Genomic DNA, 25,769 nt, shown 5'->3' with positions numbered 1-25,769 from the left:
TCAACTTCAGATAGTAAAGGGTGATTTTCATTTTATGCTCTTTTTGTTTTTGTTATTGCAGCTTTTGTTAATAGCTATTAAGAGCACAGGTAATCCATTGTGTTGTGTCAGTGTTCCTCCGAGGCAGAAGAATGGGGTAATAGATCTCAGTGTCTTCTTTCAGAAATATGATTAACCCAGTTAGTTATTGCCATGAAAATACTGTGTAATAAACCACCCCAATACTCAGTAGCTTTAAACAACAACAACCTGTGCTTATGAATCTGTGGGGTCAGCTAGGGTGGCTCTGCCATATGCCACCTAGCTTTCTGCTCCAGCCTGTTCCACCTACCACTCCTCCTTGGACAAGAGAGCTTCACTGGGCATGCTCTCCTCATGGGGATGGCACAGAGGATGTTCATAAATATGTGAGTCTTCCTAATGACCAGGCTTGGAATGGGCACACTTTTATTTCTGTATACATTCTTTTGGCCAAAACAAGTCAAATGGCAAAGCTCAAGTTCAAAGGACAGGCAAGTATCTTCTACTCCACTTCCACACCAAGCAAAGACAAAGGTGTAGATGCTAGGAGAGTGAAAAACTGGAATAATCAACCTATTATGATGATTGTATAATATCCTGTGACAGAATAATGAACAGAAGCAGATGAGAAACTGCACTTGCTTAGCTATTCATTTTGCTGTACTGATGACCCTGGCTCTGTGTATAGGAGGCTGGTTATTTAGGAAGTTTTATATACAGGAATTACAAAATTGATGGGCTAAATATGTATGACCATATAACCTTTAAAGCTGTGTTTTTCTAATTGTGACTAGTAACATTATTGAGGTGTAAAGCTCACTATTAAAAAAAATGAAATAGAATAACATAGAAAATACCAGAATGAATTGAATGAGATAAATGTATTTTTAAATGAGACCATTTACTTCTGTAATGGATGTATACTTAGATGTGTATTGAGTCATGAATATATTTCTTCCTATTTGAGATTTTTAAAAGGTTTGAAAGCCACTGCTCTAAATATTTTTCCAACAATAAGATGTTATTGGGTTGATATGCATTCAACTTTTTAAAAAATATTACTTTGTCAGGCACAAATATCGTCTGCTTTGACAGTGAACTGTTTTATCAGTGCTAGCTATTTTCCTCTGCACAGATATCTAATACTTTTCTTTCAAATCAATCAACAATTAAAGACTTTTTAATGGACATGTGTTTTCATTTATATGCTGTTAACACCCATGACTGTGGTTTCTGGTGGCCCATGCTTGAGATTATTTTTAAAGTAATGGTAATATTTACCATCTCTATGTGGCTTACTGACTGCTAGTTTCCTGATGCTGGTTTAAAAGAAAAGCACCTCTCGGTTATATTTCTCGGTAATACACTGTTAACTTGTTTCAAAAAGATTTATTATCGGCTTATCTTTGCAGTTTTAATATTTGCGTCATTGTGTCCATGTTAACTGTGGCCTATCATTGTACAGCTGTGGTGCTAGCCAGCAGCAGCTGTGCAGGGGACAAATGCAGATGGCCTTCTCCCAACAGCAGTGTTTGCTGTCAGCGTATCCACTCCTTTGGTTCACTCTTACCTGAGAAGGTAGGTCTCCATGCACTGAAGGGCCACACCACATTGTGGAGGCTAACCCAGAGACCTAGGGAATCTTTTACAGAGAGAAGGTTGAAGAGTAAGATTTATCTGTGGTTTGGTACTTGGTCACACATAAAAATTTAGGATTATTTAAAGGAAGATTTAAAAAGGTTAGTATAGTTTGGTTGCTTAATCCTCGTGTTAGTAAGAGAAGTTTAAAAAAATAGTTTTATGCTTTTAAATAGTTTGCTTTACATGTGCTTCTAAAAATGTTTCATTTTCATTACAAATTCACCTATGGAAGGTTAGGAAATTTGAAAAGGTGAAACCCAATTTTTTAAATCTCTTTTTCTTGTAAACAAAGGAGGAAATTTCATGTTGTGTGTGATAGCTGGCGTTAATGTAGTAAAAGGATCTTCATAGAGGTTTTTACAAGTCTTAAAATTAAATTGTATCTCATGGTTCTAAGTACTAAACTACAGAACTAAAATCTTATTTGCACAAATATTTGGTGAGAAAAGTACTGGCACATTTCCCAATGACTTCACACTTTAGTGTGTGCGTGTGATGCATATATATGCATCATATATTTGCCATATATTTGATTGATTAACCTAAGAATCTTTTAGTTATAATGATCTAAATCTGATATGTACTATCTTATGGATGTTTATATAGCAGAAACACTTTCAGGCATAGTCTATTTACTTTACCATAATATTGCTGGAGATTGGTTTTCTCTCTTATCTATTTGTCTTTGTTGATGTATATAAGCAAACAAATGGATTTGCCATGTTTCCTGTTTCTTCAATATAGAAACAGTTTGTGCCCAGTGATGTTCCACCTCAAGATTCATGACTGGAATATTTGGAAATTTTGTTTCCCTGCCTCTTGTCTCTTTCCCTCTCTTAAAATATTTTTCAAAAATACTTTTAGCATTTTAATAAAGAATGCTGAATAAATTACAGAGCTGCAAATATATTTTTGTAATAAAATTATAATCAAGCCCATTTCTAATTTTGTTTCCAAATTTGTATAGAAGAACAAAAACAGGATATGGGTTCAGTTCAGTAGCAAAAGTATGATTTCAGCAAAAGCTAAGATGGATAAACAACTCATGTAAAAATTATACACTGCTAGAAGCACAAATAATATAATTTATTACTAATTATTTACCAGTAGTTGTTTTTTGAAGTTTCATGTAAAGCTTCATTTGAAACACTTCATAGACAATAGACTTAACTTGGTTTAATAATATTTTTCTGGTTATGAAAGTGAAACATTCTCATAGCAGAAAACTTGGAGTATATGGAAATTATAGAAAAGAAAGTAAAACTCATCCAATATTTCACCACCCAGGAAAAATTATTACTAAAATTTAGTATTAATTCCCTTTTTTTTGACAGTGAACTGGTTTTTTCTTTTTACTGCTAGTTATTTTCCTCTGCACAGATGTATAACACAAGAGTATTTTTCTTTCAAATGAAAGTTTATTTATTTAAATAATTTGAGTAATTTACTAAAATATTCCAAGTTTAATTATTTAAAATTCAGTCTCACTATTTTTGAGTAAATAATACTGAGAACTTGGGAGTATACCATTATATACCTACTTTCCACAATATATATGTGTGTGTGTGTCCCTGTACAAGGTATTTTAAGACACTTCACTAACTTTTTTCTTTACTTGACAAGATATCTTTGACATCTATATCTCTCTATAAAAAGAACCAACTCATCCAAATTAATATCTTATTAAACATATTGTATCTTCTGAAGAATATATGTTTGATAGAAAGTTCAGATTATTTAACTTCTTACTTTTATTGCTCTTACAAAAGCTAGTGCACTGACTATTTGGCTGGGTAAAACAATATAGCCATTTTAAACTTAAAAAAATACTTCCAGAGAAGCTTTGCAAATTATATTATTAGCCATGTATCTTGTGCTTCAGCCAAGAAACTTAACTTGCCAGCCCTTCACCAACCCTGATAAGAATTTGGGGTTATTGAGAATTTAAGTTCCAAGATAATATTAAGTGTTTTCCTGAACTTTGTTTTTTTAATTTCAAAAATCCTTATTTACCAAACACTACATTGTGTCCTTTTTTTATAATCTTAATTTAGATATTACTTGTTATTGTTGCTTTTATTCTTCATCTCTTGCTCTTTAGAAATTTTTGTTTTGATCTAATCTTGATATTGTTAGACAATTTCCCAGAGTTTCTCAGAAAGTGGTCATAAATGTATACTTACTGTCTTTCTTTCGCCTTCATATGATTACTGTTTTGGCTGAATATAAGATTGCCGAGTTCTGTCCTAGTTCTTTAATAGTTTCTAAGCTAATTCCACCACCCTCGGGCTTCCAAAATTATAGATAAGTCCTATGCTACCTGGTCCTCTTCCCTTTTTTTAAATTATTTTTAAATAGAGATATTGAGGCACAATTGATATGCAAAGAACTATACAAATTCAACATGTACAACTTGATGAGTTTGGACATATGCAAACACCTGTGATATCATCACCACAATCAAGGAATTTCCATCTGGATGCCTATAAGATTTTCTCCTTTTATCTCTGGAATCAGAGCCAGGCTAAGTGTATGTGACTTAATTTTTACTGGCCACAGGAGGCACAAAAATAAGCTAATGAACTCCTCACCTCATTCGTTCAGTCATTCAAACCTTTATTTATTTTTGTGTTCAGCATATGTTCTAGACCTGTTCCTGGCCTGGGGCTATAGCCGTGAATGAACAGTTCCTTCCCTTAGGACACAACACCCCTCTTGGTTTCATTGTATCTTACTGCTTTTTTCCTATTTATCCCCTTTGCCTGCTCTCCTTCACCTCTGCCTATGGTGACTGCAATGCATTGTTTTTATACTGATTTCAATACAGTGTGTTCTTGAAAAACCTTCATGGTGCTTCTTAGCTTCTTATACATCCCCTTAACATTTCTCTTGGATGTTTACTTATTTGATAAACACTATGCAGAAATATTAACTCATTCTAGCCTCATAAAAGCCCAGAATATAGATTTTTCTCCACATAAGAAAACTGCAGCCCCAAGAGGTTGGGCAGCCTGACCGAGGCCACAGAACTAGGGAATGGCCAAGCCCGGACTCAAGCAGAGGCAACAGGGCACTGAAGGCCACGCTCTTCAACACGCAGCTTCAACCTCACAAGTTCACAGCTGAACTCCCAATTTCCTCTTGCTTCTTGCCCTTCCTCATCCACCATCTTTTCCATCTCTGTAAATGGGATACCACCCTTCCAGCCGCTCAAACGAGAAGCCCTGCTATTTCTCTTGTTGACTTTCTCCCAGATCACATTCAGTCTCAGTGCACATCTTGCCTGTTGCATCTTCAGAACATCCCCAAACTTGACCATTGCTCTCCACACTCACAGTCACTGCCCTGGGCCCAAACCATCTTCTCTTAACTAGGTTATTGCAGCCGCTTCCTAATCACCTTACTTTTGTCCTTGCCCCCTTCCTCTTTTCTCAACACAACAGCCTGAATGAATCTGTTAGGCTCTATCAGATCATGTTGCTGGGCTCAGACCCCCAGTGTCTTTCTTTTCACTCAAAGTCAAAGCTGAAAGTTTACTGTGGTCCAAAAGGCCCTGTTCATTGTAGCCCTGTGTAGCTTCTTTGGCCTCCTCATCTGTTTTTTTCTTCTTGCTTGCTCTGCTCCAACCACACTGACAGCTGCTACTCTGCAAGTATATTAGCCATGTTCCCACCACAGGGCCTTTGCACCTGCTGTACTCTTACCTGTATTGCTCTTCTCCCAGATAGCCATGTGGTTAGCTCCTCACTTCCTGCAGATACTTAATTGAAAGTCACCTTCTTATAAGTCTTCTGTTGTTACCTTACCCTGAATTTCAATCCCCTCCCCCCAAATTTTATATCTCTCTTCCTGCCTTATTTTTTCTCTCTAGCAACTGCTGCAATTTAACATTTTATTTACTTACAATGTTTATTGTTTCTCTCCTTCCTCTGACACCAGAATGTAAGCTCCACAAGGGTAGGAAGTTTTATTGTGTCTGTATGCCACTGTCTCCCCAGCACCTAGAGCCTAACAGAGGGAAGGCATTCAACCAATATTTATTGAAAAAGAATGAGTGAATTACAATTTCTTTGTATTTTAACTTCATATACATGCTATTTCTCTACTCTACTTGTCTCACAAGGTCAGCAATTCCATTTTCAGTTGTGATTATACTCTTCTGTAATTCCTCTATGGACTTAAAAAAATACCTGATATCATATTGGTTTCAGAACCTTTCTCTGTGCTCTAATTTCATCTTTGCAGCTGCTTTTTTTTACTAAACCTTGTTTAAAGTTCTCACTTGTCTGCTTCTAGAGTAGCCATCTTCCCTAACTGACTCAGCTTCTCTCAGTGCTGTTACTGTGCTTTCTTAAACAGCTTTTGAACTTTTCAATGGCTCTTATCAGAGGCGTAGAATTTTTGGGTGCCTGTGAAGATCAAGTTATCAGAGTGTCTTGGACAGAAGCTTTTCTTTCACGGAATTGTTTATAGTGCTTGCTTCCAATTCTTAAATGGTGTAAACTTCTTCAAGTTTTTGAAAATGTATCTCTTCATCAACTGCATTTCAATTTTAAAGCAAAGTTTGCAAAAATTATTTTAAACTCAACCCTATGTTTGATTTACATTAATTAGTAGTTATAGTTCTCCTTATTAGTAGTAATTATTATTTTATTATTAGCAATTATTAGTTCTTTTATGGTTTAGCTTCTCAGTTCTTGAGATCCTAATTCTCATCCTTTGCCTAATGCTTCCTTGTAAGTAATTTTTCAAAAAGGAAACATGGGTAGTATATTTTATGAGCATTTGAGTACAATAGACCATCTTTCACAGTCTTATGAAGACATATCTCCTGAATATGAAACTCTCTGGCTTCAAATATTTTTCTCCTCCTCATAACTTTTTGTGTACTGCTCCATTAAAGTAAAGCTTTCAGGACTCCTGAGAAGTTTGAGGTCAGCTTAATTTTTGTTCCTGTGAAAGTACATTATTTTTGTGTTTTGGATATGTAGGAAGAAACCAACTTACATCTGCCATAAAGTTATATTGTGGACGGTATTAGCTATGAATTCATGTACATACCGGGTGTCTTTAATTAGATAATAAAATGAGATAGCCATGCAGAGAGGGAGGACTCAGCACATTTCAGCAGTTTCTATTTGCCCAGAAACACTGATGAGGACACATAACAGATGGCAGTACTCTCATGCAAGGTAGGATCTGGCTAGATTAGAGAGTTTAATCTTGCTACACCCACTGCCCTTTCAGTTGGGTTTTGAACACCCTTTCAGAAAATCTTATCTTAACCATTATTTTTCCATTTTAGGACATGGTTAAAATGTCAGACTTCTCTTGATTCTGGAACCAAATGCAGAGGCACCAGTTTCTTTCCTATCTATAGGGAGAGGGCATCTAAGGTTTCTGAACAAACTAGAGTTTAAGTACTAGATTCACATAGGGTGTATGACTTTTTCCCAGCATAATTCAAATCCTTTATTTCCTTTGTCCATACCAGACTTGTGATCTTTCATAAACTCAGCTGGTCTCATTGGCTGATAATATTTTCTTTATGACACTCAAATGGTCATAGATTGGTCAAGAATCACTTGAAAGCTTAAAAGTTTACCAAAAGTTTGAACTCAATAGTTTCTGTACACCATTTTTCTAATATTATCTAGGAGCAATTTAAAAAATCATAAAACAATAAGTTATTTGGGTTAAAACACAGTTTAGTTGCAATTTTAGGTCTGGATGGCTACTCCTAAATTCCCTCCCTCAAATCAATCAAGGTATCATACACTTTAGAGATTTCCTTAAAACAGCAAGTACAGAATAGTCACAGAAAGTTCTAGAGCAAAAAGAAAAATCAAATCCTGAATTATAATGGCTCTGATTTCTATCCTTAATTTTGCATAATGTGGTAACTACAAAATCACCACACAGAAGAAACACAGACAGATTCCAAACAAACCACCCAGGCATTGAAATTCTGGCTTCCATCTGGGTCAAGGACACTTGTTTATTCATAGTTTCCTTTAAGGTATCAAGTGGCCCCTGCCTTGATTTCCCCAGGAATTTAACTGCTCCACATTTTCCCCTTGGCCTGCTTTGCATGTCCACTTGGCCTGTGCACTCAGGTAAGGACATACCAGTATCTAGTCCCGGCAGAAGGTTCAACACTGCTGCAGCTCCAGCCATGCTACTGTCATTTCCTTGAAATGCTGCCAGTTTCTTCCCTGTAAGGAGAAGGAGTTCTTGACGGCTTCCTAAATCTGCTTTGGAGCTCATGTGACTTTCTCCTATAGGACTTGCACATGCTAAGAAATTCCTGATCTAAGCCTTAACAACTTCTGCCTCTCCCAAGCTCTATTCACCTGAACACCAGTGACTGCAGCTTAGTTTTCAAAATGCTGTTGACTTCTCCATCTCCAGTCCATGGTTGCTGTTTTCAAGGGCCCACTGTAGGCTACCTTTCCTTTGCCTTTATAACTAATTCTCATTCCTGATTATGAACATAACAAATTTCTCCACTGCTTAGCATCTTCTATTGCACATAACACTCCACACCTTCCATAGAATTTGTTCATTTTCTTTACCTTTTATGAAAGGGTGATGAGAAGGGAACCAACTCATTTTTTCTTGGCTTAGAAGCTATGAGCTCAGGTCAAGAATCTAAACATAAACCAAAAAGGAAGTGGCTAAAATGAGAAGAAGCTGGGAAACCAGTTGGGAGATCCCTCATTTGAAAATGGTGGCTGGGGCCATCAAGGTTATGGTTAAGGTGGAAGCAATGAGAAATGACCTGATTCTGGATAATTTTCAAAGATGAGTCAAGATTTTTGCAGATGGATTGGTTGTATTGTTGAGTATGAGAAAAGGATGTCAAGAATGTCTTCATGGTTTGGGACTGAGGATTTTTAAGAATGGAGTTGCCATTTCCTTGATGTTTAGGTAGGAAGAGAAGCTGAACAGATCATACAGGGCAGATCAGAGGTTTGGCTTTAGACATGGTAGCATGATATCCTCTGGGCAGCAGAGATGTTAGTCCAGAGTTCACGGACATGGCCAAGGTTGCAGGTATTCATTTGAGACTCATCAGCATAGAGATTGGTTTAAAGCCATGAGACTGTAGGAAATCATCTAAGAAGCAGTTGTAAATAGAGAAGAGAACCAAGGATTAGCCTTTGGGTAAGTGACTTGAGGCAGAACTAATAATGGAGACTGCAGGGAGTAGCCACAGGGTACCGGAAGGACAACAGGGTGGTGACGCTGAAGCCAAGGGAAGATTACTTCAAGAAGTATCTGAGGGGTCAAGGAAGATGAAGCCTGAAAGTTTACCACTGGGTTTAGTAATATAGGACAGCATGGTTAAAAACTGTTTGGGTGAAGTGCTGATGATAAAGTCTCATTAGAGTGGATTCAAAAGTTTAAAAAGAGAATGGAAAACAGGGACTATAAATTACTCAAAGAAAGCAACCCAAGTGTCCATTAGTAGATGAATGAATAAAGAAGATGTGGTACATATACACAATGGACTATTGCTCAGCCATAAGAAGAAAACAAATCCTATCATTTGCAACAACATGGATGGAGCTAGAGGGTATTATGCTCAGTGAAATAAGCCAGGCAGAGAAAGACAAGTATCAAATGATTTCACTCATCTGTGGAATATCAGAACAAAGAAAAAACTGAAGGAGCAAAATAGCAGCAGACTCACAGAACCCAAGAATGGACTAACAGTTACCAAAGGGAAAAGGACTGGGGAGGATGGGTGGGAAGGGGGGATAAGGTGAGGGAGAGAAAGGGGGCATTACAATTAGCATGTATAATGTATGTGGGGGGGGCACAGGGAAGGCTGTACAACACAGAGAAGACAAGTAATGATTCTACAGCATCTTACTACGCTGATGGACAGTGACTGCAGTGGGGTATATGGCGGGAACTTGGTGATGAGGGGAGTCCAGTAAACTTAATGTTCCTCATGTAATTACACATTAATGATACCAAAATAAAAAAAATAAAAAAATAAATTACTCAAATAAGTTTTCTTTTCTCTGTCAAAAAGGAGAGAAATAAGATGGTAATCTGAAGATGTAAGTTTAAAGTATTATTTTGTGGAATTTATTCTCCTTGTGGAATATTAATACACATTTGAATATCAAAGATAATTAAAAGATGCAGGACAGAAAGAGGAATTGTCAGGTATATTCTTGAAAAGGCATGAAGAGGTGGTTATGGGTCACATGTGATAAGAGACAGTTCATTTGCAGTAATAAGAAGAAGGGTTAAGTATATGAACAGATGGAGGCTGGTGAGTAGGTGTGGAGGTGGGAATGTGGACATTCTCTTCTGATCGCATCTATTTTCTTAGTGAAACAGGTTACAAGCTCATTAGCTGAGAATGAAGATAACAGAAGGTATTTGCTACTGAAGGAGGGAGGAGTTGCAAAATAATCATCTCAGAGTGGGTAAATGAAAGTAGTAGTGAAATGGGGATGGATTCTTGATCTAACCATCCATACTTGTCATGAATTTAAAATGAGGCCGTTTGTGTGTTTTTCTCTGCCACATTCAGCTACACATGTGTAGGAGCAGAATGAGAAGAAAACTGGATTTAACAAGGGTTGAGGTTTCACTGAGAAAGTATGGTAATAGGAGAGTAGTTAAGATAATGCCAAGAAATATTGGAATCTAAATTCAGTAAAGAGGTGAGCCTGAGGGACACAATGAGGTACAGTAAGAAAGTGATAAAGTAAATGAATTGAGGGCTTCAAGGGGGTTGAAAAAGAGCACACGTGGTGTGGGCTGGGGAGACCGAGGGTGGGGCTGGACGACTGGCTTCCTTATTAATGAGCGATTCTAGAGGATGGCTGTGGAAGTGTGAGATGAAACTGAGCGAAAGTCGGGCTTGCTGGAAGATAGAGCGTCAAGGAACTTGAAGTCCATTATTGGATCATTTATGCGGACAACAAAATTATCAAGAATTTTGGCAGGAGTAGCTTTGGAGAGACTGACAGTAGATTGGAACCTAACATTTTCAAGAAACGCAGAGAAATGACTTGGGAGTCTGTAGATATCCGCAGCTGGAGGAGGTATAGTCTGAACACTGAGCTTCAAAGCTTTGAAGGGATAGAAGTTGGGAAGGATGGCGGGACAATGATCAGCAATGGCAATCAGTACAAGAGACACTTTTCCTCCAGCTCTTATGGTATAAAGGGGTATTAGGGATATAGAAGACAAACAGACACCTTTGACAAGGCTGCAGGGGATGAAGTAGCCTCAGGAAAGAGATGGTTTTAGTTAGAGCAAAATGAAGGAAGCCTTTAGAAAATAGTTTGAGGAAGTATGGTGATAGCCATGGGTGGCAGAGGGTGCACTTGGAAGGATTTTTGTGAGTTCAGGTTAGGGTTGTACAGAACAGTATGGGAATAAGAAGAGACTGAACAGCTGCATGCTTGATGGAACCAGGGACAAAGGGCATGGAGGGATTGGTGCTGATAGCCTTTTATTAGGAAGTTGGAAGCACTCTACCAGTGAGTTCCTGTCCTGCCAGATAGATCTATTTTAAGCTATAACTCCTACCACTATATTTTTAATTCATTTGTCATTTTCAAACGTTAGGTAACCAGATTATTATTTGCACAGAATTGTTTGCTTAGCTAGATAATCAAAGAGAGATTTATTAGCTTTCCATATTGCTACTGTATGTTCAACTTGGATAATTTGTATTTGCAGATAATAATCATTTCTAGCTAGCTAAATTCTTAGAGCTGGAAGAAAAGAAACAAAAACACTATTGTGTCATATTCTTAGATAGGTACTCAACTCATAATATCATCATAAGGCATTTATTTAAATAAATAAATATATTTGAAAACAAATTGTAACACTTTAAAAATACACAAAAATTATGTGTAATATTTTTAAGTTGGGGAGGCAAATTATTCTATTGAAGTGCCATCGATATTATCAACAATTTCCAAGATACAATAATAGAGCCCATGGGAAACCAGGATGTACAAATACGAGGAAGAAGCTTCTGGTCATTTGACTTGTATCTGGGAACTGAACATTTTGATGCAAAAATAACAAGGCATACAACATTGTAAGATGACTTTTTCATCTTCTGTGAATTTTATCTAAAATTTAACAGATATTTTTTTCTACCTCCCCTTTCTTCTTTTGGACCTAATTACTGCTGAGCAAACCTACTCAGTATGGTATCAGGTAAGGATATTTGTTGGACTAGCAGTAATTAGTTAGCAAACACTTCTAAACAGTGATTAGGATGTGTTGCTCAATTCCTTTAATGTGTCAGCAACGTAAGTAAAAGAAGGGAAGGAGGGAAATAGAGAGGAAAAAAGTCTAAGTAGAAGATTCACAACTTAATTCCTACAGTTTAGTTGAATGCACACTTAAATTTCATAGTAAGACATACATCATTCTTTTAGTGAAATTTTCATCACAATTTCAAACATAGCTTAGCTCAAAGAACCTAAATAATTTTAGTCTGCTCTTTGTTGTGTTGTGGAATGGGCCTGGGAGTCTATTGAAATAAATCTTACAAATTCATTTGTTATTAACATGTATCATCCTGGAAATAGGAGGTAGAACGAGATTGGGGAGAGGTGTTTCAAGTTTATTAAAATATGCATTTTAATACCTAAATATTTTATTCCGCCAATTCTAGTCTTGGGTAAGTTTAGGTTTCTGTGTGGTCCTGAACTAACCTTCCAGCCCATAGGGAATGGAGAGAGATGAGAAGGAAGCTGGACTCCTGGGATTCTAAGACTTGTTGCTCTTTTCTATCATTTTCACAACTTGGTGACAGGTTGTCCATTGACTGCCAAAAATTTACATTCTTCCTCCAAATTCACTCTTTCTCCCCCTCTCTTTACCTATACATACATATAAGCAATATACATAGATAAATATATACATGTTGCAAGATATAGTACAAACTCCAGAATTTAGCTGAGAATTACAGAATCATTTGGGAACAAAAAGGACATTCAAATATTGGGTCCCCTGGAGCCTTGAGGTTCTTCAATGAGGCAGAAAGAGGCCTTGTAGAAGGTCTCATCTTTATTTTTTTTTTTTTTTTTTTTTTTTTTTTTTTTTTTCAGTTCAACTTAAATTAGCATTAATGCTTAATATTTTTTATTAGAATTTTCTGGAAGTTTTAGAATGCCCAATTTTTACAAGCGCTTCTCTTTAAATCAGCTTTTATTAATGCCACCTGGAGGTAGAAAAATATTTTCATTTACACACTTAGACACACAAACATATAGATTGAGACTTAATGATAAGGTTCCCTCTGGCGGCCATCCCACATTTAAAGCTGGCTACTGGCTAGAACAAAAAGTCCGCCACCGACCCATCCGGACCTCTACACTGAGGTTACTAGCTCTTCTCCTGACTTTTTTTTTTTTTTTTTTTTTTTTTTTTTTTTTTTGAGAGGGCATCTCTCATATTTATTGATCAAATGGTTGTTAACAACAATAAAATTCAGTATAGGGGGGTCAATGCTCAATGTACAATCATTAATCCATCTCAAGCCTAATTCTCGTCAGTCTCCAATCTTCTGAAGCATAACGAACAAGTTCTTACATGGTGAACGAATTCTTACAGAGTGAATAAATTCTTACATGGTGAACAGTACAAGGGCAGTCATCACAGAAACTTTCGGTTTTGATCATGCAATATGACCTTTAAACCATCAGGTCAAATATGAATATTCATTTGATTTTTGTACTTGATTTATATGTTGATCCCACATTTCTCCTATTATTATTATTATTTTTATTTTTAATAAAATGCTGAAGTGGTAGGTAGATGCAAGATAAAGGTAGAAAACATAGTTTAGTGCTGTAAGAAGGCAAATGTAGATGATACAGATGATCAGGTGTGTGCCTATGGACTAAGTATTAATCCAGGCTAGACAAGGGCAGCAAGACATCCACGGATGCAGAAGATTTCTCTCAAAGCAGGGGGGGTGAGGTTCTGAGCCTCACCTCTGTTGACCCCCAAATTCTCACCTGATGGCCCCCCTGAGACTGTGCCTGTCTTAGGTTGTTCCTCCCTTGAGGAATCTTACCCGTCTCTGGCTAACCAGTCATCTTCCGGGGCCATACAGGGAAATGTAAAGTTGGTAAGTGAGAGAGAAGCCATAGTGTTTGCAAAGGTTAGCTTTTTACTTCTTTGCAGATTTATGCCCTGTGGCTTCTATGCCCAGCACTTGTCTCGAGGTATCTTTACCACCTGGAGGAATTATGATACTCGGTAAATTCGATATGAGGCACGAATTCTATTTAAAGTTTGTAATTAGGAAGGAAGAAGAAAAGCTATAGATGTAGCATATGAAGGAAACTTGGGAGGATTGATTATTTCTTTGACATATCTTCTTGTATAGTACCTTAAGTATGTATAGGTTTTAAACTACTAACTAATTTGCACACACATATTGACATAATAGGAATACGGTGACATAAACAAAGCAAATCTATAATTACCAGCCATCTCCAGTGAAGCCAAGAAAACCATTTAGGCACCCTAGGCATTTGTGAAAATTTATCTATGATATGATGGATATTTTCCAACTGTACTTGAACCATCAGACAAATTAAAGCAGCCCATTTCTGGGATCTGTTCACATCCCATATGTTCTTTTAACCATAGATAGTCTATAGTCATGAGATTTTGGGGTGCTACAACTTGCACCCCTCCCAACTCCTGGTTGAGTTCCAACAGTACAGATCCAGTCAAATTCGTTGTCTCACTGTATGCACATGCCAGCCTAGACATCTCCCTCCTCCTTCTTATGGCAAGTCCAGGAGATGGTGGGCTGGATGCAGCCACAACCGCAGCATCGTCCGGATCCCTGTGGAGGCTTTTTGATGATCATCCCCCGGCACGAGTCCTCCAGAGAGTGCTGATGCCGGAAGCTCCTCCTCATATCGTATCTTAGTTCATTTTCTGGGTATCCAAGCTAGGCCTTGATCTTCTGCGTAGAAACAAACAGACCCTTTGCCCACACTTTGACATGCCCTCTATACCACTGTGCAGAACTCATTGGAGGTCAGCACACAGTAACTGCTTTTTTTTTTTTTTTTTTTAATTAAGAGAAAGGAATATTATCAGAAAAGAGTACCTCCATAGCTGATCATCTGACACCCTTTAAGTGATCAACATTAAGGATATTTAAAGCATGCGTTGATCTTTGATTTACCAATAGTTTTATCCTGTTAAGGAGTAATCCCCCTTTTCTTTCTTTCTTTCTTTTTTTTTTTTTTTTTAAATTTTTAATCTACACTTCCCTGAAGAATACTATGTTTACTATGCTCTCCCCTATATCAGGTCCCCCCTAACAACCACATTACGGTTACTGTCCATCAGCTTAGCAAAATGTTGTAGAGTCACTACTTGTCCTCTCTGTGTTGTGCAGCCCACCCTCCCCCTTCTCCCTCCCCCCCTGCATGCTAATCTTAATACCCCCCTTCTTCTTCCCCCCCCTTATCCCTCCCTGCCCACCCATCCTCCCCAGTTCCTTTCCCTTTGGTACCTGTTAGTCCATTTTTGGGTTCTGTAATTCTGCTGCTGTTTTGTTCCCTCAGTTTTTCCTTTGTTCCTATACTCCTCAGATGAGTGAAATCATTTGGTATTTCTCTTTCTCCGCTTGGCTTATTTCACTGAGCATAATACTCTCCAGCTCCATCCATGTTGCTGCAAATGGTTGGATTTTTCCACTTCTTATGGCTGAGTAGTATTCCATTGTGTATATGTACCACATCTTCTTTATCCATTCATCTACAGATGGACATTTAGGTTGCTTCCAATTCTTGGCTATTGTAAATAGTGCTGCGATAAACATAGGAGTGCATCTGTCTTTCTCAAACTTGATTGCTGCGTTCTTAGGGTAAATTCCTAGGAGTGGAATTCCTGGGTCAAATGGTAGGTCTGTTTTGAGCATTTTGATGCACCTCCATACTGCTTTCCACAATGGTTGAACTAATTTACATTCCCACCAGCAGTGTAGGAGGGTTCCCCTTTCTCCACAGCCTCGCCAACATTTGTTGTTGTTTGTCTTTTGGATGGCAGCTATCCTTACTGGTGTGAGGTGATACCTCATTGTAGTTTTAATTTGCATTTCTCTGATAATTAGCGATGTGGAGCATCTTTTCATGTGTCTCTTGGCCATCTGTATTTCTTTTTTGGAGAACTGTCTGTTCAGTTCCTCTGCCCATTTTTTAATTGGGTTATTTGTTTTTTGTTTGTTGAGGCGTGTGAGCTCTTTATATATTCTGGACGTCAAGCCTTTATCAGATCTGTCATTTTCAAATATATTCTCCCATACTGTAGGGTTCCTTTTTGTTCTATTGATGGTGTCTTTCGCTGTACAGAAGCTTTTCAGCTTAATGTAGTCCCACTTGCTCATTTTTGCTGTTGTTTTCCTTGCCCGGGGAGATATGTTCAAGAAGAGATCACTCATGTTTATGTCTAAGAGGTTTTTGCCTATGTTTTTTTCCAAGAGTTTAATGGTTTCGTGACTTACATTCAGGTCTTTGATCCATTTTGAGTTTACCTTTGTATATGGGGTTAGACAATGGTCCAGTTTCATTCTCCTACATGTAGCTGTCCAGTTTTGCCAGCACCATCTGTTGAAGAGACTGTCATTTTGCCATTGTATGTCCATGGCTCCTTTATCAAATATTAATTGACCATATATGTTTGGGTTAATTTCTGGGGTCTCTAATCTGTTCCACTGGTCTGTGGCTCTGTTCTTGTGCCAGTACCAAATTGTCTTGATTACTATGGCTTTGTAGTAGAGCTTGAAGTTGGGGAGTGAGATCCCCCCTACTTTATTCTTCTTTTTCAGGATTGCTTTGGCTATTCGGGGTCTTTGGTGTTTCCATATGAATTTTTGAATTATTTGTTCCAATTCATTGAAGAATGTTGCTGGTAATTTGAGAGGGATTGCATCAAATTTGTATATTGCTTTCGGCAGGATGGCCATTTTGACGATATTAATTCTTCCTAGCCATGAGCATGGGATGAGTTTCCATTTATTAGTGTCCCCTTTAATTTCTCTTAAGAGTGACTTGTAGTTTTCAGAGTATAAGTCTTTCACTTCCTTGGTTAGGTTTATTCCTAGGTATTTTATTCTTTTTGATGCAATGGTGAATGGAATTGTTTTCCTGATTTCTCTTTCTATTGATTCGTTGTTAGTGTATAGGAAAGCTACAGATTTCTGTGTGTTGATTTTGTATCCTGCAACTTTGCTGTATTCCGATATCAGTTCTAGTAGTTTTGGAGTGGAGTCTTTAGGGTTTTTTATGTACAGTATCATATCATCTGCAAATAGTGACAGTTTAACTTCTTCTTTACCAATCTGGATTCCTTGTATTTCTTTGTTTTGTCTGATTGCCGTGGCTAGGACCTCCAGTACTATGTTAAATAACAGTGGGGAGAGTGGGCATCCCTGTCTGGTTCCCGATCTCAGTGGAAATGCTTTCAGCTTCTCGCTGTTCAGTATAATGCTGGCTGTGGGTTTATCATATATGGCCTTTATTATGTTGAGGTACTTGCCCTCTATTCCCATTTTGCTGAGAGTTTTTATCATGAATGGATGTTGAATTTTGTCAAATGCTTTTTCAGCATCTATGGAGATGATCATGTGGTTTTTGTCTTTCTTTTTGTTGATGTGGTGGATGATGTTGATGGATTTTCGAATGTTGTACCATCCTTGCATCCCTGGGATGAACCCCACTTGGTCATGGTGTATGATCCTTTTGATATACTGTTGAATTCTGTTTGCTAATATTTTATTGAGTATTTTTGCATCTACGTTCATCAGGGATATTGGTCTGTAATTTTCTTTTTTGGTGGGGTCTTTGCCTGGTTTTGGTATTAGGGTGATGTTGGCTTCATAGAATGAGTTTGGGAGTATTCCCTCTTCTTCTATTTTTTGGAACACTTTAAGGAGAATGGGTATTATGTCTTCTCTGTGTGTCTGATAAAATTCCGAGGTAAATCCGTCCGGCCCCGGGGTTTTGTTCTTGGGTAGTTTTTTGATTACTGTTTCAATTTCTTTGCTTGTAATTGGTTTGTTTAACTTTTGTGTTTCTTCCTTGGTCAGTCTTGGGAGGTTGTATTTTTCTAGGAAGTTGTCCATTTCTTCTAGGTTTTCCAGCTTGTTGGCATATAGGTTTTCATAGTAGTCTTTAATAATTCTTTGTATTTCTGTGGAGTCTGTCGTGATTTTTCCATTCTCATTTCTGATTATGTTGATTTGTGTTGACTCTCTTTTTCTCTTAATAAGTTGGGCTAGAGGCTTATCTATTTTGTTTATTTTCTCAAAGAACCAGCTCTTGGTTTCGTTGATTTTTGCTATTGTTTTATTCTTCTCAATTTTGTTTATTTCTTCTCTGATCTTTATTATGTCCCTCCTTCTGCTGACTTTAGGCCTCATTTGTTCTTCTTTTTCCAGTTTTAATAATTGTGATGTTAGACTATTCATTTGGGATTGTTCTTCCTTCTTCAAGTGTGCCTGGATTGCTATATACTTTCCTCTTAAGACTGCTTTCGCTGCATCCCACAGAAGTTGGGGCTTAGTGTTGTTGTTGTCATTTGTTTCTATATATTCCTTGATCTCTATTTTGATTTGTTCATTGATCCATTGATTATTTAGTAGCATGTTGTTAAGCCTCCATGTGTTTGTGAGCCTTTTTGTTTTCTTTGTAGAATTTATTTCTACTTTCATACCTTTGTGGTCTGAAAAATTGGTTGGTAGAATTTCAATATTGTGGAATTTACTGAGGCTCTTTTTGTGAGCTAGTATGTGGTCTATTCTGGAGAATGTTCCATGTGCACTTGAGAAGAATGTATATCCTGTTGCTTTTGGATGTAAAGTTCTATAGATGTCTATTAGGTCCATCTGTTCTAGTGTGTTGTTCAGTGCCTGTGTGTCTTTACTTATTTTCTGCCCGGTGGATCTATCCTTTGGGGTGAGTGGTGTGTTGAAGTCTCCTACAATGAATGCATTGCAGTCTATTTCCCTCTTTAGTTCTGTTAGTATTTGCTTCACATATGCTGGTGCTCCTGTCTTGGGTGCATATATATTTAGAATGGTTATATCCTCTTGTTGGACTAAGCCCTTTATCATTATGTAGTGGCCTTCTTTATCTCTTGTTACTTTCTTTGTTTTGAAGTCTATTTTGTCTGATATGAGTACTGCAACCCCTGCTTTCTTCTCACTGTTGTTTGCCTGAAATATGTTTTTCCATCCCTTGACTTTTAGTCTATGCTTATCTTTGGGTTTAAGGTGAGTTTCTTGTAAGCAGCATATAGATGGGTCTTGCTTTTTTATCCATTCTATTACTCTATGTCTTTTGATTGGTGCATTAAGTCCATTTACATTTAGGGTGACTATTGAAAGATATGTACTTATTGCCATTGCAGGCTTTAGATTCGTGGTTACCAAAGGTTCAAGGTTAGCTTCTTTAGTATCTTACTGCCTAACTTAGCTCGCTTATTGAGCTGTTATATACACTGTCTGGAGAGTCTTTTCTTCTCTCCCTTCTTATTCCTCCTCCTCCCTTCTTCATATGTTGTGTGTTTTGTTCTGTGCTCTTTTTAGGGGTGCTCCCATCTAGAGCAGTCCCTGTAGGATGCCCTGTAGAGGTGGTTTGTGGGAAGCAAATTCCCTCAGCTTTTGCTTATCTGGGAATTGTTTGATCCCACCATCATATTTAAATGATAGTCGTGCTGGATACAGTATCCTTGGTTCAAGGCCCTTCTGTTTCATTGCATTAAGTATATCATGCCATTCTCTTCTGGCCTGTAGGGTTTCTGTTGAGAAGTCTGATGTTAGCCTGATTGGTTTTCCTTTATAGGTGACCTTTTTCTCTCTAGCTGCCTTTAAAACTCTTTCCTTGTCCTTGATCCTTGCCATTTTAATTATTATGTGTCTTGGTGTTGTCCTCCTTGGATCCTTTCTGTTGGGGGTTCTGTATAATTCCATGGTCTGTTCGATTATTTCCTCCCCCAGTTTGGGGAAGTTTTCAGCAATTATTTCTTCAAAGACACTTTCTATCCCTTTTCCTCTTTCTTCCTCTTCTGGTATCCCTATAATACGAATGTTTTTCCTTTTGTATTGGTCACATATTTCTCTTAGTGTTGTTTCATTCCTGGAGATCCTTTTATCTCTCTCTATGTCAGCTTCTATACGTTCCTGTTCTCTGGCTTCTATTCCTTCAATGGCCTCTTGCATCTTATCCATTCTGCTTATAAATCCTTCCAGGGATTGTTTCACTTCTGTGATCTCTTTCCTGACATCTGTGATCTCCTTCCGGACTTCATCCCACTGCTCTTGCATTTTTCTCTGCATCTCATCCCACTGCTCTTGCATTTTTCTCTGCATCTCATCCCATTGCTCTTGCATTTTTTTCTGCATCTCTGTCAGCATGTTCATGATTTTTATTTTGAATTCTTTTTCAGGAGGACTAGTTAGGTCTGTCTCCTTCTCAGGTGTTGTCTCTGTGATCTTTGTCTGCCTGTAGTTTTGCCTTTTCATGGTGATAGAGATAGTCTGCAGAGCTGGTACAAGTGACCGCTGGAAGAGCTTCCCTTCTTGTTGGTTTGTAGCCTTTTCCTGGGAGAATAGCGACCTCTAGTGGCTTGTGTTGGGCAGCTGTGCGCAGACAGGGCTTCTGCTTCCTGCCCAGTTGCTTTGGGGTTTATCTCCACTGTTGCTGTGGGCTTGGCCTGGCTGGGGCTGTTCCTCCAAAATGGTGGAGCCCCGTTAGAGGGGGAGCAGCCAGGAGACTATTTATCTCCGTAAGGGGCCTCTGTGCTCCCTGCTGCCCAGGGGGTTAGAGTGCCCAGAGATCCCCAGATTCCCTGCTTCTGGTCTAAGTGACCTGTCCTGCCCCTTTAAGATTTCCAAAAAGCACTCTCCAAACCAAAACAACAACAGCAACAATGAGAGAGGGAACAGAAAGGAAAAAAAAAAGAAAAAACACGCGATTTTTTTTTTTTTTCCTCAGGTGCCGGTCCCAGGCACCCGCGCACTGGTCCTGCTGCCCTGTCTCCCTAGCACCAGGGTCCCTGTCCTTTCAAGGCTTCCAAAAAGCACCCACCCACCGGTCCCGCAGGGAAGGAACGCTCAATATTCTTGGTCCTCAGGCACTGGTCCCACGCACCCGCTCACCAGTCCTGCCGCCCTGCCTCCCTAGCACCGGGGTCCCTGTCCCTTCAAGGCTTCCAAAAAGCACTTGGCAAAAAGAGAGAAAAAAAAAGGGGAAAAACGCGCGATTTCTTCCGTCCTCAGGTGCTGGTCTCAGGCACCCACCCACCGGTCCCACAGGGAAAAATGCGGGATATTCTTTGTCCTCAGGTGCCGGTCCCAGGCACCCGCTCACCAGTCCCGCCGCCCTGCCTCCCTAGCACCGGTGTCCCTGTCCCTTTTAGGCTTCCAAAAAGCACTCGCAGAAAAGAGAAAAAAAAAAGGGGAAAAACGCGCGATTTCCTCTGTCCTCAAGTGCCGGTCTCAGGCACCCGCCCACTGGTCCCGCAGGGAAAAACGGGGGATATTCTTTGTCCTCAGGCGCCGGTCCCAGCCACCCGATCACCAGTCCCGCCACCGTGCCTCCCTAGCACTGGGGTCCCCGTCCCTTCAAGGCTTCCAAAAAGCACTTGCCAAAAAGAGAAAAAAAAAAAAAAAGGGGAAAAACGCGCGACCTCCTCCGTCCTCAGGCACTGGTCTCAGGCACCCGCCCCCAGGTCTCGCAGGGAGAAACGCGGGATATTCTTTGTCCTCCGGCGCCGTTCCCAGGCACCTCCTCACCGGTCCCGCCACCCTGCCTCCCCAGCAACGGGGGCCCGTCCCTCTAAGGCTTCCAAAAAGCGCTCGCCAAAAAAAAAAAACTGCTCCGGTTTCTCTCCACCCGCCGGGAGCCGGGGGGAGGGGCGCTCGGGTCCCGCCGGGCTGGGGCTTGTATCTTACCCCCTTCACAAGGCGCTGGGTTCTTGCAGGTGTGGATGTGGTCTGGATGTTGTCCCGTGTCCTGTGGTCTCTATTTTAGGAAGATTTTTCTTTGTTATATTTTCATAGCTCTATGTGTTTTTGGGAGGAGATTTCCACTGCTCTACTCACGCCGCCATCTTGGCTCCCGCCTTCTCCTCTCATCTTTATTTTAACAAGATTTTACTTTTACCTGTTTTATAATTTAGGATTGCATGAAAAAAAAATTTATGAAGGGGTTTCAGAGCTTAAAAAAAGATCTTCAGCACCATGCCCACAGCCCACATGGGATCAGGTTCCCTGAGCGCTTCTCTCTATGCCGTATCACTTATCACTTCTCACCATATAGTTTGGTCTGAAAAAAAAAATTCTACATAATTTGAACCACAATATCACACTTCACTAGTAGGTGCCATTATTCAAAACATCCTATATTTCCTATATTCTTAACATGAAAGTTCAAAGTGTAATGTTCTTGAAAATAATTTATCTAAGTCGATGCTTTCCGCAATGAAAAGAAAAATTGGACCAGTAAAAACAAAACAAAAAAAACTGTACTGGTAAGTGAGACCTCAGGTCATTTTCTACCTTTAATGGTTTTATGAACTAAGCCTCAATTTCTTGCCAGGAAAATTAGGCTAATAAAACATGTCATGTCTTCCTTATAGGGTACAACATTGCTTTGATAGATGTCAAAATGTTAAACAAATTAATGCATGAAATATATATATAAGTGCTTTGCACACTGCAAGTAAATGCATATAATTTTTTCCTATTATAATTAATTGTAAAATAAGAAATATCTTGCATATGATCAAGTGAAAAAGCAGGCACTGGTGGGTATTACATCTGGTCAAGAGGCACATTTAAAATATTTCACTTTTTTTCCAGTAACATTTTAATTCTTGACTTTCTGATAATTTATATCAACTCTTTTGAGTGTGAGCCCCCCTCAGAAGACTTCCCTTAGAGCAAAGACCGTTTCCATTAAAGCATATGAAAAATTCATCATTTGACCTTCTCTGACCTACAAAAGTAGCAGTTTCATATGTTTCAGCCTAATAATTCAGCTTTTCACTTCTAACGCAGTGTCAGGCATCAAGTAGATGCTAAAAAATTTTATTGATGAACAACTGACATAAACTTAGAAATAAAAGGTCTTTCCAAAATAATTATTCTTCAGCAAAAAACGATAGGTGAATGTCTTAGAAGTGAGAGGAATCAAAGTACTAATGATTCACTCTTTTTTTTCCCCCTCCCAGGTTTCTGGGATGGCTATGTGGAAATAAAAGAAGGAACTCTCCCCTGATCATGGATTTTGGAAAAAGATTCCTCAACACACAACGGAAAAAATAAAGTGGCGGCTCGTCCTCAGGAATGATGTCTTTTTGCCACAATAGAATTAATATTTCCTGTGTGAAAAGCAGCTGGTCAAATGACGTCCGTGCTTCCCTATACAGTTTAATGGTGCTCATAATTCTGACCACACTGGTCGGCAATCTGATAGTCATTATTTCCATAGCGCACTTCAAGCAACTACATACCCCAACTAATTGGCTCATTTATTCCATGGCCACTGTGGACTTTCTGCTGGGGTGCCTGGTCATGCCTTACAGCATGGTGAGATCTGTGGAGCACTGCTGGTATTTTGGAGAAGCCTTCTGTAAAATTCACACCAGCACTGACATTATGCTGAGCTCAGCATCTATTTTCCACTTGTCTTTCATTTCCGTTGACCGCTACTATGCTGTGTGTGACCCACTGAGATACAAAGCCAAGATCAGTATCTTGGTTATTTTTGTGATGATCTTCATTAGTTGGAGTATCCCTGCTCTTTTTGCATTTGGAATGATCTTTCTGGAGTTAAACTTCAAAGGAGCTGAAGAGACATATTGCAAACACATTGACTGCATAGGGGGTTGCTCTGTCTTCTTTAGCAAATCATCTGGGGTACTGGCCTTTATGACTTCTTTCTATGTACCTGGATCTATTATGTTGTGCATCTATTACAGAATATATTTCATAGCTAAAGGGCAGGCAAGATCAATTAATGGTGTGAATCAGAAGCTTCAGATTGGATTGGAAGAGAAAAATGGAAGCAAAGAAAGGAAAGCTGCAAAGACTCTAGGGGTTGTGATCGGAGTTTTCCTGATATGTTGGTGTCCTTTCTTTGTCTGCATGGTCATGGATCCTTTTCTGGGCTATAATATTCCACCCACCCTGAATGATGCCTTGATTTGGTTTGGCTACTTGAACTCTACTTTTAATCCTATGGTTTATGCATTTTTCTATCCCTGGTTCAGAAGAGCACTGAAGATGATTCTATTTGGTAAGATTTTCAAAAGAGATTCATCTCAGTGTAAGTTATTTTTAGAATCAAATCCATAGAATTATTATACTTTCCTGTTTCGCACAACAGCTGGTGATCATATTTATGAACACAGTGTAATCAACCACATGCACTAACTGCAGGCTCTCTTATCAATTATTTGAGCCAAAGAATGTTTAGTGAGATATGGTGCTTACATTTTGCTTCCTGTTTGGGACATAGTAAACGTGATCTTGTCATTCTTACAATACGTATTGAAGTTTTTTGCAAGACCACAATTCTAGGTCCTACATTTCAAAGACATTTCATGCCCTTACATGAGCTGTCAAGACATTGACAGTGGCATCTTACTCAGACGTTCAGTGGTGGAAACTACGGGACTATATTTGGGGATGCAGATTAGAATGACTTTGTTATTTATTTCTGTGATATGTCTTTTTGTAAAATCAACTAAAAGTACACGTCAAATCTTATTGTTGAAGAATTATTGTTATATAATTTATTTATTACTAATTCTTGTTAATATGTATTCTAATTCTTAAATATTCTTGACTTTCATCTTTTTAAAATAGGTCTTCCTGATTTCCATATTTATAGGAAATTCAGAAAATAAAGGAAAAATAAAAAGAAAATATATAAAAACAAAATGAAAATAAAAATATCACTCAAAGCTCACTTCCTGAAAGAACTATATTGTTTAAAATTCTTAAAAGCAGCACTTTTGAGCGACTGTATAATGTTACATTGTATGGACATACAAAGATTTTTTTTTAAACCATTTCCCTACTGTTGACCATTTAGATTGTTTCAATTCCTTTTTATAAAATAATAAAAATTATATCAAGTTTCTGCCTGTTACCTGCTACTGAAGCTCATGAAAGTGTCTGGGAGGATTTCACCGTATTTCAAGGTTATTCCTGGTATGGTAGGATGTAAAATATAAGCTATATGAAGTTAAATAAAGTCATTTGTTGGGTTCCAGGCTACACTGAAAGAGAAGCAGTTGTGCATCAAAGCAGCTCAGTCTGAGGAATAATAGGTGGTATGATCAGAATAGACATACCATGCCTATGCAGATGGCATTATGAAAAGAAAAAAGAGTATGAAATGATAGTTTCAAATAAGATATCTTAATAGGGGACGAGCAAACATTCTAAATTATAACCATTGTTTAGTAATTGAGCTATTTCTCATAGATTTCACATAGTCTGTTTCATGTTGAATGCACTAGGGATTTGCATTTATTTCTTTAATAATAGCGACTTATGCTCATGAGTATGAGTAAGTTAGGGTAAGGCAGCTAAATAAATGAAACTGACATGCACACTCTTGCATATAAATTTCTGTACACAAGCCTGGTGATCTCCTGAGGATATGTTAGATCCTTTCACCTATTACAGTCTGTTTCAGAACTAAATATTTTGTTTCATCGTCTGACTAGATTTTTGTTCTGGTACATCTTTAAAACATTATGAGTTACCTTTTCATGTAGTATATGGTAATACAAGTTGCCTCTAATCACATCTAGCTTCAAAAATTACCTTGACTTTTGTTCACCTGGGAGACTATTTTATTACATTCTAAAAATGGAACAAGAGCATTTAGAGTTTTCTGTACCTTACAACAAGTTTCCATGGTGTTCTTCATTTGCTCCCACACATTCTTTTAAGATTATTCCTAGATATTTTACACTTTGTGTATGTGGATATTTGCCTATTGTGAATAAATTTTTTAAAGCCATTATATTTTCTATGTAACTATTATTGTTGACATGTATAA

The 25,769-nt window shown here is 38.3% G+C and overlaps 1 protein-coding gene across 1 annotated transcript; it reads left to right on the top strand.

Annotated features, from left to right (window-relative positions):
• The first annotated feature begins 1,479 nt into the window (after positions 1-1,479).
• On the top strand, positions 1,480-24,114 carry LOC108398558 (trace amine-associated receptor 1). The gene is made up of 2 exons (XM_017662643.3): positions 1,480-1,599; positions 22,924-24,114. Exon 2 carries the CDS (start codon positions 23,039-23,041, stop codon positions 24,047-24,049), a length of 1,011 nt encoding a protein of 336 aa, XP_017518132.1. The 5' UTR covers positions 1,480-1,599; positions 22,924-23,038; the 3' UTR covers positions 24,050-24,114.
• The last annotated feature ends 1,655 nt before the right edge of the window (positions 24,115-25,769 follow it).

The sequence above is a fragment of the Manis javanica genome, chromosome 13 (assembly GCF_040802235.1).
Source record: "Manis javanica isolate MJ-LG chromosome 13, MJ_LKY, whole genome shotgun sequence".
NCBI classification, from domain to species: Eukaryota; Metazoa; Chordata; class Mammalia; order Pholidota; family Manidae; genus Manis; species Manis javanica.
This window is presented reverse-complemented; position numbering and strand designations above follow the sequence as displayed.

Excerpts from the sequence above, each read along its gene's own strand:
- LOC108398558 (XM_017662643.3), top strand. The coding sequence starts at position 23,039 with ATGATGTCTTTTTGCCACAATAGAATTAATATTTCCTGTGTGAAAAGC.